Genomic DNA, 15,281 nt, shown 5'->3' on the forward strand with positions numbered 1-15,281 from the left:
TGCTGGGAAAGCTCGATGAGAATAGATGATATTGCAAATAGATCAAAATAAAAACAAAGATGTGTAATGATTGAAAGTGGATGCATGTTTAGATTAATTCAATTAACCCATTAACCAGCAGATACCACAATGCTAATATGCTTACAACAGGGACTCTTCAACTTTTTCATTGGCATACTTAGAAATTGGCTTTTGCAAACTCATTGAAATGTGCTCCAAGCCATGAGCAAGGGGACAAAATATTCAACTGATGGGAGTTTTTCTTCAGCCAATAACTGTGCACTGGGGACTGACAGCAAACAACCAAATCCACTTCCTCCTCCTCAAATGTTGTTTTCCTGCTCTTCTTCCTTTCAGTGTCATAAACAAAACTCTGTTATTGTTCCTATGAGTTTGTATAAAAGACAGGAATTACACAAAGGGGACTTGTTAGTGAAAAGGATACATGGCCTAGAACAAGGGGACTGTCAGACGGAGAAAAGAGGCAGTGAGAGCAACAGAGTGTGTATGTAAGGGAAGAAGACAGATAAATGGAGATGGTCTCTCTGGATGGCAACAAGCGGTGCCGGGTGCTGATACATCGAGAGCAATGATGATGAAGGCTAAAAAAAGAGCACATTTTTACGTCACACACTTTCAGCTAAGGTCTTAGACAAACAGCGTGTGCACATACACGGCTTAATGTTTAGTCAGTAAACCGTGTTAAACATGAAAAAATAACCTGCCGTACTTGTTAAACAACCTTGATTTTGGCAGAGTTTTTGGCAAGGCCCACATTAGTCAAGCAGTAAGAAGGCTGTACCATAGACTCCAAGTAAACTCTGGAAGTCTTTTAAGCTCAGTGCCTTGAGTATTCAGAGCTCTGATTAATATTCCCCACCACTGTGCAGACTAGAAATTGAAAACTTTAGGAGGTGGGGAAGAGTGGGGGATTATACCTGCGTGATTGGCTCCAAACTACAGCCATTGTTACAGCAGCTCTGTTGTAATTAGACGGAGAAATTACTTTGGAAAAAATAGCTTTGGAACAGCTGGCGACACGAAAACTCTCTCCTAACCAATCTAAGAAGTAAGCCTCCCAGCCGGTATGAGAAAGCATCCACTTCCCTGCTCTCTTCATGCCGAGGTGGAAGGATAAAGCAGTAATTGCTGTCTTTATAATGTGATCCAATGAAAGCTGTAACAAAAACTGCAGCAGCTATTAACACTTCATACATGTAGCGCTTTTTACATAGGGATAATTTTACTGGATTTATCAATACCAAAGGCAATAAGAAGCTCATGGATAGTGATTAGATCCTAATAGGAAATAGGAATTCACTTTAATACAAGTACCAACTACTTTTAAACTCAATATCATGTTCCTACTAAATCTCTTTATTCTAGTTTTCTGCACTCCAGTATTAGTCTTACAGGGCTGAGTCAAAAACATTTTACAACTTTCTATCTATTATATCCAATTTATAAGTCCTCTTTTATCTGACATTTTGTTTAAAGAAGAGCAGAGGTAAAAACTGCTCAATCAAAAATCCAATAAACAGAATAATCCCTCTAAAGTTCAAGAGCAGTCCACTGGTTAAAAATAAATCCCTTTCAAAGCAAAGGAGTTTACTTCTGTCCATATAAAGCCAAAGTATTTTGAAATAACTAAACTGGTTTAATGTCTGCTTTTTTCAACACAAGTTTTTCTGGTTGTTCAACTTCATCAAGGGTTCAACAGAACAGTTTTTATTGAATACAAAACTTAAATACTTTTAGCACCACAAAGCATTTATCTCAAAGGTGTCCAGTTCTTAGTGTTTTGACTTCTACCTTTTAGAATGATCCTCCACAATCCTTCAGATCAACTTCATCTTTTGACTTTTTTTTCTTTTCTTTTCTTTGGGCTTTTCATGCCTTTATTTAGAGAGAGGAGAGTAGTGCATGGATTCGAGTATGGGAGTTAGAGACATGAGGGAGAACATCCAGAGGCTGGACTCAAACCTGGGCTGCCCGCGTACATGGGCTGCAACCTAACCATCCGGCTAACAGCGCCCCATCTTTGGACTTTTTTAAGGGGCTTCCAGTGGCCATCAGAGTGGACACATTTCCTCATAATCTCCTGTCTTGTGATCTGTTTCATTTGGTTTGGTCTGTGTTCATGTGCTTTGATTTGTTTTGAGTATGTGTTAATAATATAAGCTGTCATGATTAATCTAGTTAATCGCCATTAGTCAAGGTCCACAATAAGCGCACTAATTTTTTTTAATCGCATGCTTATTGTCCCTTTCAATATGCTTTTTTAGTGCATGTCAGCATTTCCTTGCAGCCTGTGATATAAAAGAAGTCCAACACTGCTCCTTAATGTCTTATTTTCCTTTAAAAGATGTATAGACAGTTCTTTGAACAAGTCAAAGCCCTCTGAACTTTTTTAATGTTCCCAGATTTTATTTTCAATCTATAACAAGTTCCTTTTGACGCGGTTAAGTTCATATTAAAATCTTTGATCTACCAATAAAAGCAGGTCTGTATCTAAACAGGAAGCCAATTACCCCTAGATAAAGACAGTAGAAAAATCAAAAATGTAAGAGACACAGTTAAAAATGCAAAATAGTGGAATTTCAAAATACAGGGGAAGAGAAAGGTGTGATTAATCGTGATTAACTACAGAAAGTCTAAGATTAATCACGATTATCGCCCTAAATATGATAAATTACTACACTGCCCTAAATATGATATGTTACTACGTTGTTAACTTTGTGAAGTTCTCTGTAATTTTGCTTGAATAAGTGTAAGCTAAGTTTTACTTAATTACCTTATGATCTTTGTGTTAAGGTACCAAACCTCTGCCATATTTGTTTAGTAACAAAAATATTTAAACCACACTAAACAAAGGCCACCTAAAAGAACTTAAAATGAGTTAGACTAGTATTGCACATATGAATACTTACACCAATTAGCCTGGCTAACTGCATTTTGCTTTTGCACTACATTTTATCATCCATACAGTAAGACAGTGGTTCTCAATGTGGGGGTTGGGACCCCCTTGGGGGTCACAGGACACGGAGATGGGGTCGCCTGATGACTTCCAAAAAATACGGAATATTTTTAAATTATTTCATTTGAATATGTGAGCCATTTTATCTATTTCTTAAAATATGTGCATACACTGAGTTTAATGTAAAATATAAACATAGAGATTTATCCTAAAATCAAAGTACTGTTTAAAAAAATACTTAAAATGTAAGTCTGCACATGACTTGAATGTCAACAGCTGTGTTCAACTATACTTCAACCAACTTCAGGTAAAGATGGGGTCCCCAGTCCTAGCATTAAGATGCAAAATTAAGCCCTCCAATATTCATGGTTAAAAAAAAAAACATTTCAGCAAAGATTTGACTATTTGTGTCCACCTCATTCCAACCCCCCTGATAATTTGTCTGAATTCTGAATATAACTTGTGGTATCTTCTGTTAAAGCAGTGTTTTCTGTAACACGATGCTAATGCTCATTACTAGAGCAATTCAGAGATTTAAATATGTGACCATCATCTCTAATATGAACAATCCCATTCAATTAAAGGAGTTGGGACACAACCTTATATACTCTCAAGCAGATGCAGAGCCTGATCATAGCCTGACTATTTCTCTGTTTAGTTTGTGGATGCTTTTTAATTATTATTATTTCTAAAACTAGTTTCTCTATTTATATGTGCTTTTTATTTTATCCATGGTTCATGTGGTCACTTCTTTAGGTTGGTAAATCTGAAATTCTGCATTCATTTACAAAGAATCACATCCCTGATGCATTTAGACAGTGAATAGCATGTTTAAAACACCAATGTTACAGACACATATTTGACCTTGTCTAATTATAAGGACAGTCAAAAAGAGAGCAACAGGTACAACTCAGACACTTCATAAAACATAACTCATAACTTAGAGTTTATAGCAACATTTTAGTTGGATGTTTGGTTTAAAAAATGGAGCAGTATTTGTTAAATTGGTGGTGAATTCCTTTCAAAAGATTTCTGATGTGAATTTGACTGATAAGAAAGTAGGGTGGCATTTTTTTGTTGAAAGGGACTACTTACACTTTTCTGGACAAGATCAGTTGGGAAATAAGAGGTCCTGCTTGGACTACGATGGACCACAAAACCACAATACTTGTCAAATTTCAAGTAAGGAAATGTAGTCAGAGTCAGCAGAACTAAACGGTGAAAAAGTACAGGTGTTATCAATGTTATTAAAGATGGCTGCACTCCTTCAAATTTCCCACTGAGACGTGGCATTGTCACAGTGAGCCACTACGCACCAAAATCTAGATAACTACTTATTTCAGTTTTTTCACCTGTGTTTTTTCTTTTATGGCTTGTAGTAAGAGGAGAAAAAAAATCAAAAGAACAAATGCAACAGTCCATGTGCTCAATTACAACAAAGGAATCTTGAGTAAAAGGAAAATACACTTGGTTTGGACATGTGAACCCTATTTTTTAATTTAAAAAATCCTTTTCTGAAAAAAGCCTGCACATGATTACTATCTCCGGTAATTTTAAAAGCGATTTGGCCCCGTTTTCCCTGGCGCTCAAGGAAAGACTATTACCATTGTGTGGGGTGGCTGTGTTCAAGTCCTCACATACTCAAAACACTAATACCTTCTCTTACACTTATATCTCCATTCAGTCCCTCTGTGAGTTACAAAAAAATAATTTTTAAATAAAACTCAAAATGACTGAGGGGAGTTCATAACTTTAAACAATTATTTCAATTTATATTCTCACCTTGATGCCAACAAAGTCGACAGGAATGATGGGTTTCTCCAGAGAGGGCAGGCTGGCCTCATCCAAAGGCTCTCCAACCATCACTTTGGTTGCCACGTTGATGAAGTCCACACCGATTGTTTTTGACACAAAAGGGAAGGAGCGGGATGCTCGCAGGTTGCACTCTATCACCTAAAACAGCAAAAAACTCAAAAACTGTCCTCACAAAAATGATATCAAAGTTTACAGGCCAATCTTTACACACATCGACTAAAGGTAATCTAAAGTTTGTAACCAATAAACAAAAAGCCTTTACAAACACAACACCTGTGTGTACTGCAGCTAAAGCAAACTGAGGGCAACACTGATCAAAATATCCATTTGACATTTTAGAAACTTCAGAACACAAGGTTTTTGTGAATCTGAGCTGATCAATCACTGAGTCCAATGTGAGAAATATCACCTACCATGACATCATTGCCTTTAACCAGGAACTGAGTGTTAAAGGGGCCTGAAATTTCAAACGCCTGACCAATTTTGCGAGTGGCGATCTTAACCTGGGTCCAACAGACAAGAGAAAATATACATAAAATAATGACTCGAATATTTTTGTTTACATAAGATGTTTAAATCCACATTTTATAAACAGCTTGTATAAAGGTGGTATCAGCTGGGTTGTTGAGTATCATTTATAAACAGTTTGAGTCACTATATTACTACTTATGAAACTTGACTGACCTTCTCTAGCGCCCCCTGGCTGATAGTCTGGGTTGGCAGCATTAGTGTGGCGTCTCCTGAGTGTACTCCTGCATCTTCCACATGCTCTGTTATGGCATGGACAAGCACCTGGACAGACAGGTTATTTAACAGGACTTCAACACAGATGAAAGCTCTACTGAGAAAAAAAACATCCCAACTCAAGACAGCTCTGTTTTTACAGCCATGGACTGTTCTTTTATTCTGCAATGAGAATCTTCCAGACTGAGAGGCAGATGGCCTCCAAAAATGATGTATTTCTATTTACTGTGCAAAATAAAACATATAGGGAATGCAGCGTTGTGCATTTTTAGGAGACAAAATAACTCAGTTAGGCCTACAGTTATTGAAAATCTATTGAAGACAGAGGGTGTGTACTTTTTTTAAAATGGGTCTGAAACAACACACGTGGATATTAAATGTCAAAAGAATAACTTTGAACCTATCACCCGCAGGAAAGGAGATTTTTATCACCAAGCAAGTGTGTATGTGTGTCTGTAAATGAGCTGCCGTGTCATTAGCTCATTTAAACCGCTGCTAACCACAGTATTCATTAGCACTCTTCAGATAGAGCCTGTAATTAATACGTATTATCTCTGACTTATCCACTCTCCCACACATATATCTCACACACACGCACGCACACAGTCTGGCCAGGAATAATGAGGCCTGTTTGGTATTCAATGAATGGACAGCTTGTTAATGTGATACTGAAGATAATGGAGGGGCTGTATTCAGGAAAAGCAGAGAGAGAAAATGTACCATACAAGTGGATTGCCCACGTTCAACCTGACACCCTTGAAATGACTCCTAAAGACTAAACAATAGGAAAACAGACAGGGTGTTGAGGACACATTTCTGAAAGGTTCTGTTGTCTGCTGTGACTTACAAAGCTAATAATTTTACAGTTACAGAAGTTTTAAAAGTTAAACTTGCATATGCTAAGTGAATGTAAAACGTACGTAAAACATAAAGGAATCGCAGGTCATTGTAGCTTCCTTGCGTTTCAGGAGTCAAATCAGGTTTGCAATTTACTTCTTCCTTAATGTACCATGTCTATTTCTTTAGGTGCAATAAAAACAAAGACAGACTTTCTCCTTTCATAATGCTTTGCAGTGAAGGTCAATCACAAAAAGTAAAGCATGTTTTCTGAAGAAAAGTGGGTTTCTGCTAGACACTGCAAGTCAACAGCTGCAAGATTGAAAATCTTGCTGTTTTGTGCATGATACAAATAAAAATTCATTTTGTGTGGCAAAGACTGGATTCTAGCCCTTTGTCTTTGAATTCTGCAATCAAATTAACACCATAAGCCAAAATCTACATATCAAATGAAGCAAAGGTATATGATTGGATGTGTGATTGCTGCATTAAAATAAAAAAAGACAACAGAGAAGGCCCATTTAAGTAAAAAAAAATACATATATATTTTATATTTTCTTTGCATCTTTTGAAAACTCTTAAATTAAAAACTGAATGTTCCATTTTTTTTAAGATTTCCATGGGCCTTATTGTTTGAAGTTCTTTTCTGCACAAAGTTCTAAAAAGTTCTCAAAACAGGTCAGTATATATATATATATATATATATATATATATATATATATATATATATATATATATATACCGAAGAGTATTAGGGCCACTGAAAAAAAAAATTTTGAGACAAATTTTTTTTTTTTCAATTGTGAGAAAAAAGTCAGAATTCTGAGATTAAAGTCAGAATTCTGAGATTAAAGTCAGAATTCTGAGAAAAAAGTCAGAATTCTGGGATTAAAGTCAGAATTCTGAGTTTAAACTCAGAATTCTGAGATTAAAGTCAGAATTCTGAGATTAAAGTCAGAATTCTGAGAAAAAAACATTTGAGACTTTTTTTTCATTTGAAGGATAAAGTCAGAATTCTGACTTTTTTTTCTCAGAATTCTGACTTTAAACTCAGAATTCTGACTTTTTTCTCACAGTTGAAAAAAAAAAAATTGTCTCAAATTTTTTTTTTCAGTGGCCCTAATACTCTTCCGTATATATATATATATACAGTGCTTAACCAATTTATAAGACCTCCTGTCATATTTGTCTCAGAGACCATCCAGCACCATGAAGTGCTTTAATGCGCACTCTTTCAATTTCATTCAAAAAGGAATGAGGAATTTCAAACTGAATTTACCTTTTTATACCCAAATTTGAGCCGGCTCACTGGGCTTCTCTGAGAAGTCAGAAATTAATCAAGCATAACATTCAACCACTAAAACTAATTTTTCTGTTCAGGAATGCAAGTAAAAACTATAATTTGACATATTAATCAAGAAATAATAATGTGCTTTACTATTTTTTCAGTTTTTTTGTAAATTAGTAAATTTGAAAATTCATGGATAACAACAATAATAATTATATTTTAGCATTAAAAATATCATTTGGGTTAAAGAGCTTTTACATATTGGTGTATTAACCATTGCAGAAACATAAAAAATGATTTTGGTAATTACCAATGCTGTTAATTTAGGGCAGCTGTGGCATAAACCTTACTTTGGGTGGTGGTCTTATAAATTTGTTAAGCACTGTATATATATATATATATATATACACTGAATACTTTCTGAATGCGCTGTATGTGGTGCGTCTCAATCAAGGGAAAAGATCGCTGAACAAGAACCATTTAAAACTAGAAAAGCACTCGGAGAGCACAGACCTCCGCCATTAGCCCTATCTCCCAATAGTAAAGAATCCTTTAAAAAATTCCTGGATCCAGATGGTGATCCGGATCACTCCCAAAATCTAATCAGTTCTTCCTTATTCCATTTCTGACATTTCCTGGAAATTTCATCAAAATCCATCCATAACTTTTTAAATTATGTTGCTAACAAACAAACTAACTAACAAACTCATTAACAAACCTTGCCGATCACATAACCTCCTTGGCGGAGGTAAATATCTGTAACATATCTAAACGAATAATAAGAAATCATTTAGTACAATCACTCTCTAAGCTGTCTAAGCTGTGGTGTCTTTTCATGGAAGATGGATGAGATTAAGTTCACTTTATTCATCCACTGGGCTTAGTATCATCCTCACATCTCCATTAAAACAGAAAAACAATGAGCACTGAGTAATGCTACGCTAAAGAGATGGATAAGAATGAGAAATAACAAAAAGATGTCAATATAGATAAACAAGAGTTGAATAATACTGCTTCCAAGGTTGTTAAGCTGTGCAACATTATGTTATATTTAGATAAATAGATACAGTATTCTAAAGAGTTAAAATTAAACAAAACAGCTCTCCTTTTCAGCTACATAACAGGACTAAAGTCCGTAAGATAAAAAGCTCCAAAAGCCAGGACAGAACATGCCAGTGATGTCTTACCTTGCCATTCTTAGCTACAGCATCAACCTCTACCTCCCGGGCCCCGCGGATGAACTTGGTGATGACCACTGGATGCTCCTGTAGAAAAGAGGATAGTTATTCCATCAGGAAAACAAACAGTCAAAGCAAAGAGGAACAAAGATGTTTACCCTTGTGTTTGTAGTGCTGTTTGTGAATATCGAGTTTATTTTCAATCTTGTAACACTGGCTCTGTTCTCCAACACACTGAAAGTAGATTTCACCTAAATTTGGTTTGATTTAGTTTTTAACATGAGCACATTCAATAAACAACTGAAAAAATATCACAGACAAGGAGCCAGTAACTCTTTAAAGACAAAACTGTTTCATGTTCTTTTACCGACACGTTGGTTGTTTGACCAAATCTGACAGAGCTCGTGATTTTTGACTGCAGGAAGAAAAACAAGCAAAGTAAAGACAGCAGCAGCACAGGAGTAGTAGAGCATCTGAATTGAAGCACTGCTGCTTTTCAAATATTGAGGACTAAAAAGAAAGTCACTTACTGCAAACAATAAGACACCAAATATCCTTTTTTATTTAAGTTTATCATAATTTGATTAAAAAAACACACTACTCCAGGGGGTTAGAGTGAAAAAGAATCCTGACCAGAAAAAGATTCATGACCTGCTGAATCCTTGCTGTATTATCATTAATGTTTACTTCTCGTCTCTCTCCATATCAGTTTTTGTTTGCAGCATTAACATGTTTTTCACTTGGTTTTCTTTTATCAACACTTTATTCAATCTTTAATTCTGTGCCATGTTGAAACCAACTAAAGTACACGCTGTAACCTAGAAGTAATGATGTTGTGCACACACAAGAGATACAGACAGCGTTTCAATATCACCAGGTGTGAAGACACAAACTAAAAAGCAGGGGTGGGAGGTAATTAATGACATTCACTCAAATTAATTGAATAGTTAAATCAGTACTTCACCTTTCCTTGAGTACATTTTATCCAGAGTAGCTACTGTTACTTGTATCCTATACTCTTGTACTTTTTCCACCTCTGTTGACTACACAGAAGCACATAGAGAGAGAATGATTCCACAACACATATACAAACAGCAAAAACTGGAGTGTTGATATCTCAGGGTTCAACATTTCAGAGTTGTTTTTGACTCCCAAAGTGTAATTTTAACTCCATTCTGAGTAAAACGAGTCGCCAGTGCTGGAGTTATTAGTTGGTGTTGATCCACTAGCGTTCAACTCTGTAAAGAGTCATCTGATTTAAGCTTAACCTTCTGTGATTTAAAATCTGGTGGGATGTGTGGGCTGAGTTTCCTATTATGTTTAGCTGTGTTTGGATGTTGTCTGTTGGACAGTGATCCATGCTGGGGTTCTTTTGTTTCTTCATGTTTCTGGTGGATTGTTGTTGTTTTTGATGTGAGAGACATTTCATTTCATTTCATTTAACCTTTATTTAAGTCTTGAAAATCATTGAGGTTTCCCTCATTTACAATGATGTCAAGATACAATCAGACACAAAGAAAACACACAAAAAGAAGAATAATATTCAGTTAAAACAATCACATAATGAAGTGAAATGATCTGAGAGCATTTCATTAAACTGCCCAAGAGGAACTAAGATGCCAATCTTGAGAATTCTTGAGAATTCCCAAATTCAGAGTAAACCCTTGAGACCTGCAGCATTAAACAGTCAGTAGATTGAGTGTTATAATATCAAGGGGTCCAGTTCAGCATAGATGTTATGTATGAAGGAGTACGTCCAATCAGGGATTTATAAATGAAAACATACAAGTGTTTATCACGCCTCAGTGCTAAAGAAGTCCAACCAACTTTGTCATACAGAATACAGTGATGAGTGTTATGAGGATCCCCAGTTATGAATCTGAGAGCAGAGTGATAAACAGAATCTAAAGGTTTTAGTGTGGAAGCATCAGTGTGTCTATAGATAATATCACCATAGTCTAATACAGACATAAAATTCGCCTCAACTAAACTTTTCCTACAATTAGGAGGAAAGTTAGATTTATTTCTATACAAAAACCCAAGTTTCTGATGAAGTTTGCCAATGAGACGTTCAATATGCTGTTTAAATGTGAAAGATTCATCATCCAAATACCAAGATACTTATATACAGATACCCTTTCAATACTGTTTCCAGTAAGAGTGAATAGTTTAAGACTGTAAAAATCATCATCTCTAGCTTTAGAAAATATCATAAATTTGGTTTTGCTTTCATTAAGAACAATTTTAAGAGCAATGAAAGCATGTTGAAGAATGTTAAAAGCACGTTGAAGTTTACTAAAGCCAGCTGTGCAGAAACATCAGAACAATGTAAAACAATGTCGTCTGCATAAAGATGAAAATCACAGTCTGTTAAAGAGGAAACAACATTATTAATATAAATAGTAAATAAAACAGGGCCCAAAACTGATCCTTGTGGGACACCTTTTTTTAAAGATAAAAACTCTGATTGGATGTTTCCAGCCTTTACACACTGTGATCTGTTAAAAAGATAATCATAAAACCAGTTAGAAGCAATTGAATCAAACCGAATGTTATTAAGTGTCTGGATTAAAAGACCATGATCAACGGTGTCAAACGCTTTTGATAAGTCAATAAAAACAGCAGCACAACACCTCCTCTTATCCATATTAGAAACAATACTATCAATAACCACAGTGACTGCAGAGATGGTGCTGTGCTTTGCTCTAAAACCAGACTGATTGGGGCTTAAAACAGAGTTATTAGACAGGAATGTTTTGAGTTGTTTGTTGACCAGTGACTCCAGGATTTTTGACAGACAGTGTAGTTTGGATATTGGGCGATAATTATTAGGATCACTTGTTTCTCCACCTTTATGTAACAGCGTCACCAGAGCGGATTTCCAAATAGATGGGAAGACACCAGAACAAACTGACAGGTTGAATATGTGAGTAATTTGCTCGTATATGAGTGGGGATGAAAGTTTTAAGAAAAATGGATCCAGATTATCTGCTCCTGTTGATTTCTTGGGATTAATGGATTGTAATGCAGTAGCTACTTTATATGACGAAAAGGGCTGTAATGTGAACTGAGGAATATGACTGCTGGTGCATGTATGAGTATTTTCCATGGGTATTGGTCCTGTATCATTACCATTAAAACTGAATAAATGACCAGCAGCAGCAAAGTGATTATTAAAACATTTGTATGATGAATGAAGTTATCCACTGCATTCAAGTTCCTGTCTGGGACTTTAGGTGTTCCCAGTGGACGTATGGTCTGACTCTTCATCATGCATTGCCTTACTGCCAGGTTGACTCTCTGCTTTGTTCTTACCAGATGACACCCACCTGCTTTATATTTTCAAGAGTTACTGCAGCGCTGTCAAACTGTAAAATATTTAACATTTTAAAAGTAGTTTAACTATATAAAGTGTCGACTAGGGCTGAACGATTTGAGAAAAATATCTAACTGCGGATGAAAGATTTAAAAAACAATATCTAAATGGGATATTGGCTCATATAGCAAATTTGATAAACTATTCAGAAGAAAGACACTTGTATGTATGCATAATGTGTAGAGCATAAAATCTCTACTGAAAAAAAAATTGTATCACATTTCAGATTTAAAAAATATTGCACTGTCTGCGATTTGAAAATTGCAGCAGGCCTTATTGCAATTTAATCTTATTTGCGATTAATTGCCCAGCCCTACTGTGGACCAGTACAGAACAATATAACAGACATTATAGACATGTTTAAATTTAACTCTATATGAGTTTAATTAGCACTGTCAATTATTCTTTTGTATTCAACCTTATTATAGAGGTGTGACTTTACCTGATCAACCTGGTTGATCATTGTTTTATTTTTCTTGCCAATAAGGAAAGATCATATTTTACTGTACAACTCCTTATGTGGCTACTCAGTATTTAGAGTAAACTTTAAATTAAAAAAGTTTTGCTTTCACTTGAAAAGATTTATAAACTTGTACTTTTACTTTAGCAAGTTTTAACCAGATAAAATGTACTTTAACTTGAGAACAACAGATGTGTACTTTTTCCATCTCTTCAACTCTCAGGTTCTTAAAAACCTCTGCAGTTTGGAGTCTGTTTATAGACACACCAACGGCTGTCCTGTGTTTCCAAGCCACCACAGGCAGAATGCACATATAAAGATCTGCATAATGACATCTGAAATCCCACAAGTCTACCTGCTCTCCACTGAATACTTTTTACTTTTGGTTATAACAGCCCCAGCACATCAGAATAGTGTCACAATTATGATAAAAACATAACATGCACATTAACATATTCTACAGCGCTGGTTAGGTTGAGAGCGGTTCAGAGCCAAAGAGGTGTTACTTGCATCCTGTTGGTCAATGAACTCTAACATGACAGTCGATCCATAGCAAATTCCCAAGTGTATTTATTATCAAATTTTTACCCCACACAACCGAACACTGTAGAGCCAGCATGATGCTGGAGTACTGGAGTACCCTGCATATGAAGCTCTAAAATAAGGCCTATGTATGGAACTTTTCATAAATCAGACATAAGACATCTTAATTTAACTCGTTTATTAAACCTGTGGAGAGGTGGGCTGAAGCAGACCATGAGTCTTGTGGCAAACAGCTACAATGTCACGGCCTGCAGTCATATCAGCCATGATCCTAATTAAACGGAACTCATATCCTTCTTAAAATCAAAACAAATAATTTAAAAATGAACTCCCCCGCACTGTGTGCCCATAAAATCCTGAACTATTCAGGCCAAGATCATTTTCAGAACCAGGCTGTAAACCCACTTATTTTTACTATAAAAATGGTCTCTCTGCACTTCCACATTGGCTCCATTTTTCAGTACTAGAGGTTATGGCTTGGTCTAACTCTTTTAAGATGGCAACACATCGTTTGCTATGAAACTGTAAGTTTTTTAAAGGACTTACTATAGTCTTACAAAAACTAATAGATCAGGGCTAAAGTCAGACATTTGATATGCTTTTTTAAGTGGGTGTACATGAATGGCTCAAAGGCACCTCTAAAACATTTCATACATGCAGTCTAACAGCCTTTTTAACCTACATTAATTCATTTTTGTAGGTATATCATGGCCAGACCTACTGAAGAGCCTCATTGATTCATATCATAGGTTCAACAAAAAAATAATATTTTTGGACTTAGTGGCAAACTGCACAGTACTTAAGGCCAATTCCATATGGTCAAACTATAATGACTGCTGCTAAGGCCTTTATCTGACCCATTTGTAAATATTTTTGTCCAAAGTTGGAAAAATGCATCAAAATCAGGTACGGGGGGCATGAAAGCCTGATAAGAGAAAATGAAAAATTTGCTAGAAGTTGTATATATTTATTAAAAATGACTTTTTCTCTTCTGCCAATGCAATGCAAACCCCACAGCTTCAGCACTCCAGCACGGATCACACCCTTAGGTCTAGAGCCAGTTCATCCACACTCATGGCTCTAATTTCTTATTAAACCAATTTGCTTTTGTTTTTCCACTGTTGAAATATCTTGCATTACCCATTTGTTTTCGTTGTAAAGGTTTAGTGTGATATAAGACCATGTCATTATAAATCAGCTTAAACCATGTGAAACAATCACTATCAGGCTTGCTCTGTGCTCTGAATGTGTGATATGTGCATGTGTCTGTTCCTGCCCCAGGTAGGAGCCCTTTGAGGGGCCAGGTGCCACCAAGCCACCTGAGGCTTCAGTGAAGAAGAGATTCACACACAAAACTAGCCAACAGCAATGCCAGCTGGTAGCATTAGTTAATTGAAAGCACAGGGAGAACACAACAAAAAGAAAAAAGATTGATTGTGTGTGCATGTGTGTAATGGGGAGGGAATAATCAGTTGTCATAACATTTAAATTCAGTGTATTTAAAGATGTCTTAAAGAGTGGGGAAAGTACAACATGTGAGGGTAATATGGTAACATGTGTCTCTAACATCTTCAGGCACGAACATGCATCGTTAACACTGATCTCACCTGGGACACCTGAGTGGCCTCCTCCAAGAAGCGTTTCATCTCCTCCTCTCCGTACACAACGTTCATGGCAGAGCCACTGGTGAAAGACAGAAAGAGAGGGAGTAAGAGAGAGAAAACAAAAGGCCACAGGAGAGGAAGAGAAGCAAGCAAACAGGAGAACATAGAAGCTTCAAATGATCGTTCAAAACACTCATTATCTCTTCGTTGCATCACTATTACCACCGGGAACAAGGTCTGAAAACAGTCAAAATAAGAAGAGAGAGGGAGAGAGAGGGAGAAGAGCAGCTATTTAGGTCGAAAAGCACTCCAGGCTCTTGAAAACGAGTTCAGAACTTCGTCATTAAAATACAACAGATTTAGGCTAGTTTTGTTGTGGTTGTTGTTGTTTTTGATTTCAGACTGCTAGCTGGGTTATCGTTGTGTTTGATAAGGAGGAGCTGAGGGAAACAGGACAGA

At 36.2% G+C, this 15,281-nt stretch overlaps 1 protein-coding gene across 1 annotated transcript in view; it reads right to left on the reverse strand.

The window, feature by feature from the left end:
• cps1 (carbamoyl-phosphate synthase 1, mitochondrial) overlaps positions 1–15,281 on the reverse strand; it is a 65,619-nt gene that overhangs the window by 11,722 nt on the left and 38,616 nt on the right. Inside the window, exons 28-32 of the mRNA XM_041807813.1 lie at positions 14,826–14,901; positions 8,849–8,926; positions 5,477–5,584; positions 5,206–5,295; positions 4,760–4,930 (exon numbers count right to left, since the gene is read on the reverse strand). Of these exons, the coding sequence (XP_041663747.1) occupies positions 4,760–4,930; positions 5,206–5,295; positions 5,477–5,584; positions 8,849–8,926; positions 14,826–14,901 (523 nt within the window). The remainder of the gene's footprint in view (positions 1–4,759; positions 4,931–5,205; positions 5,296–5,476; positions 5,585–8,848; positions 8,927–14,825; positions 14,902–15,281) is intronic.

Source organism: Cheilinus undulatus, linkage group 15 (genome assembly GCF_018320785.1).
Source record: "Cheilinus undulatus linkage group 15, ASM1832078v1, whole genome shotgun sequence".
NCBI classification, from domain to species: domain Eukaryota; kingdom Metazoa; phylum Chordata; class Actinopteri; order Labriformes; family Labridae; genus Cheilinus; species Cheilinus undulatus.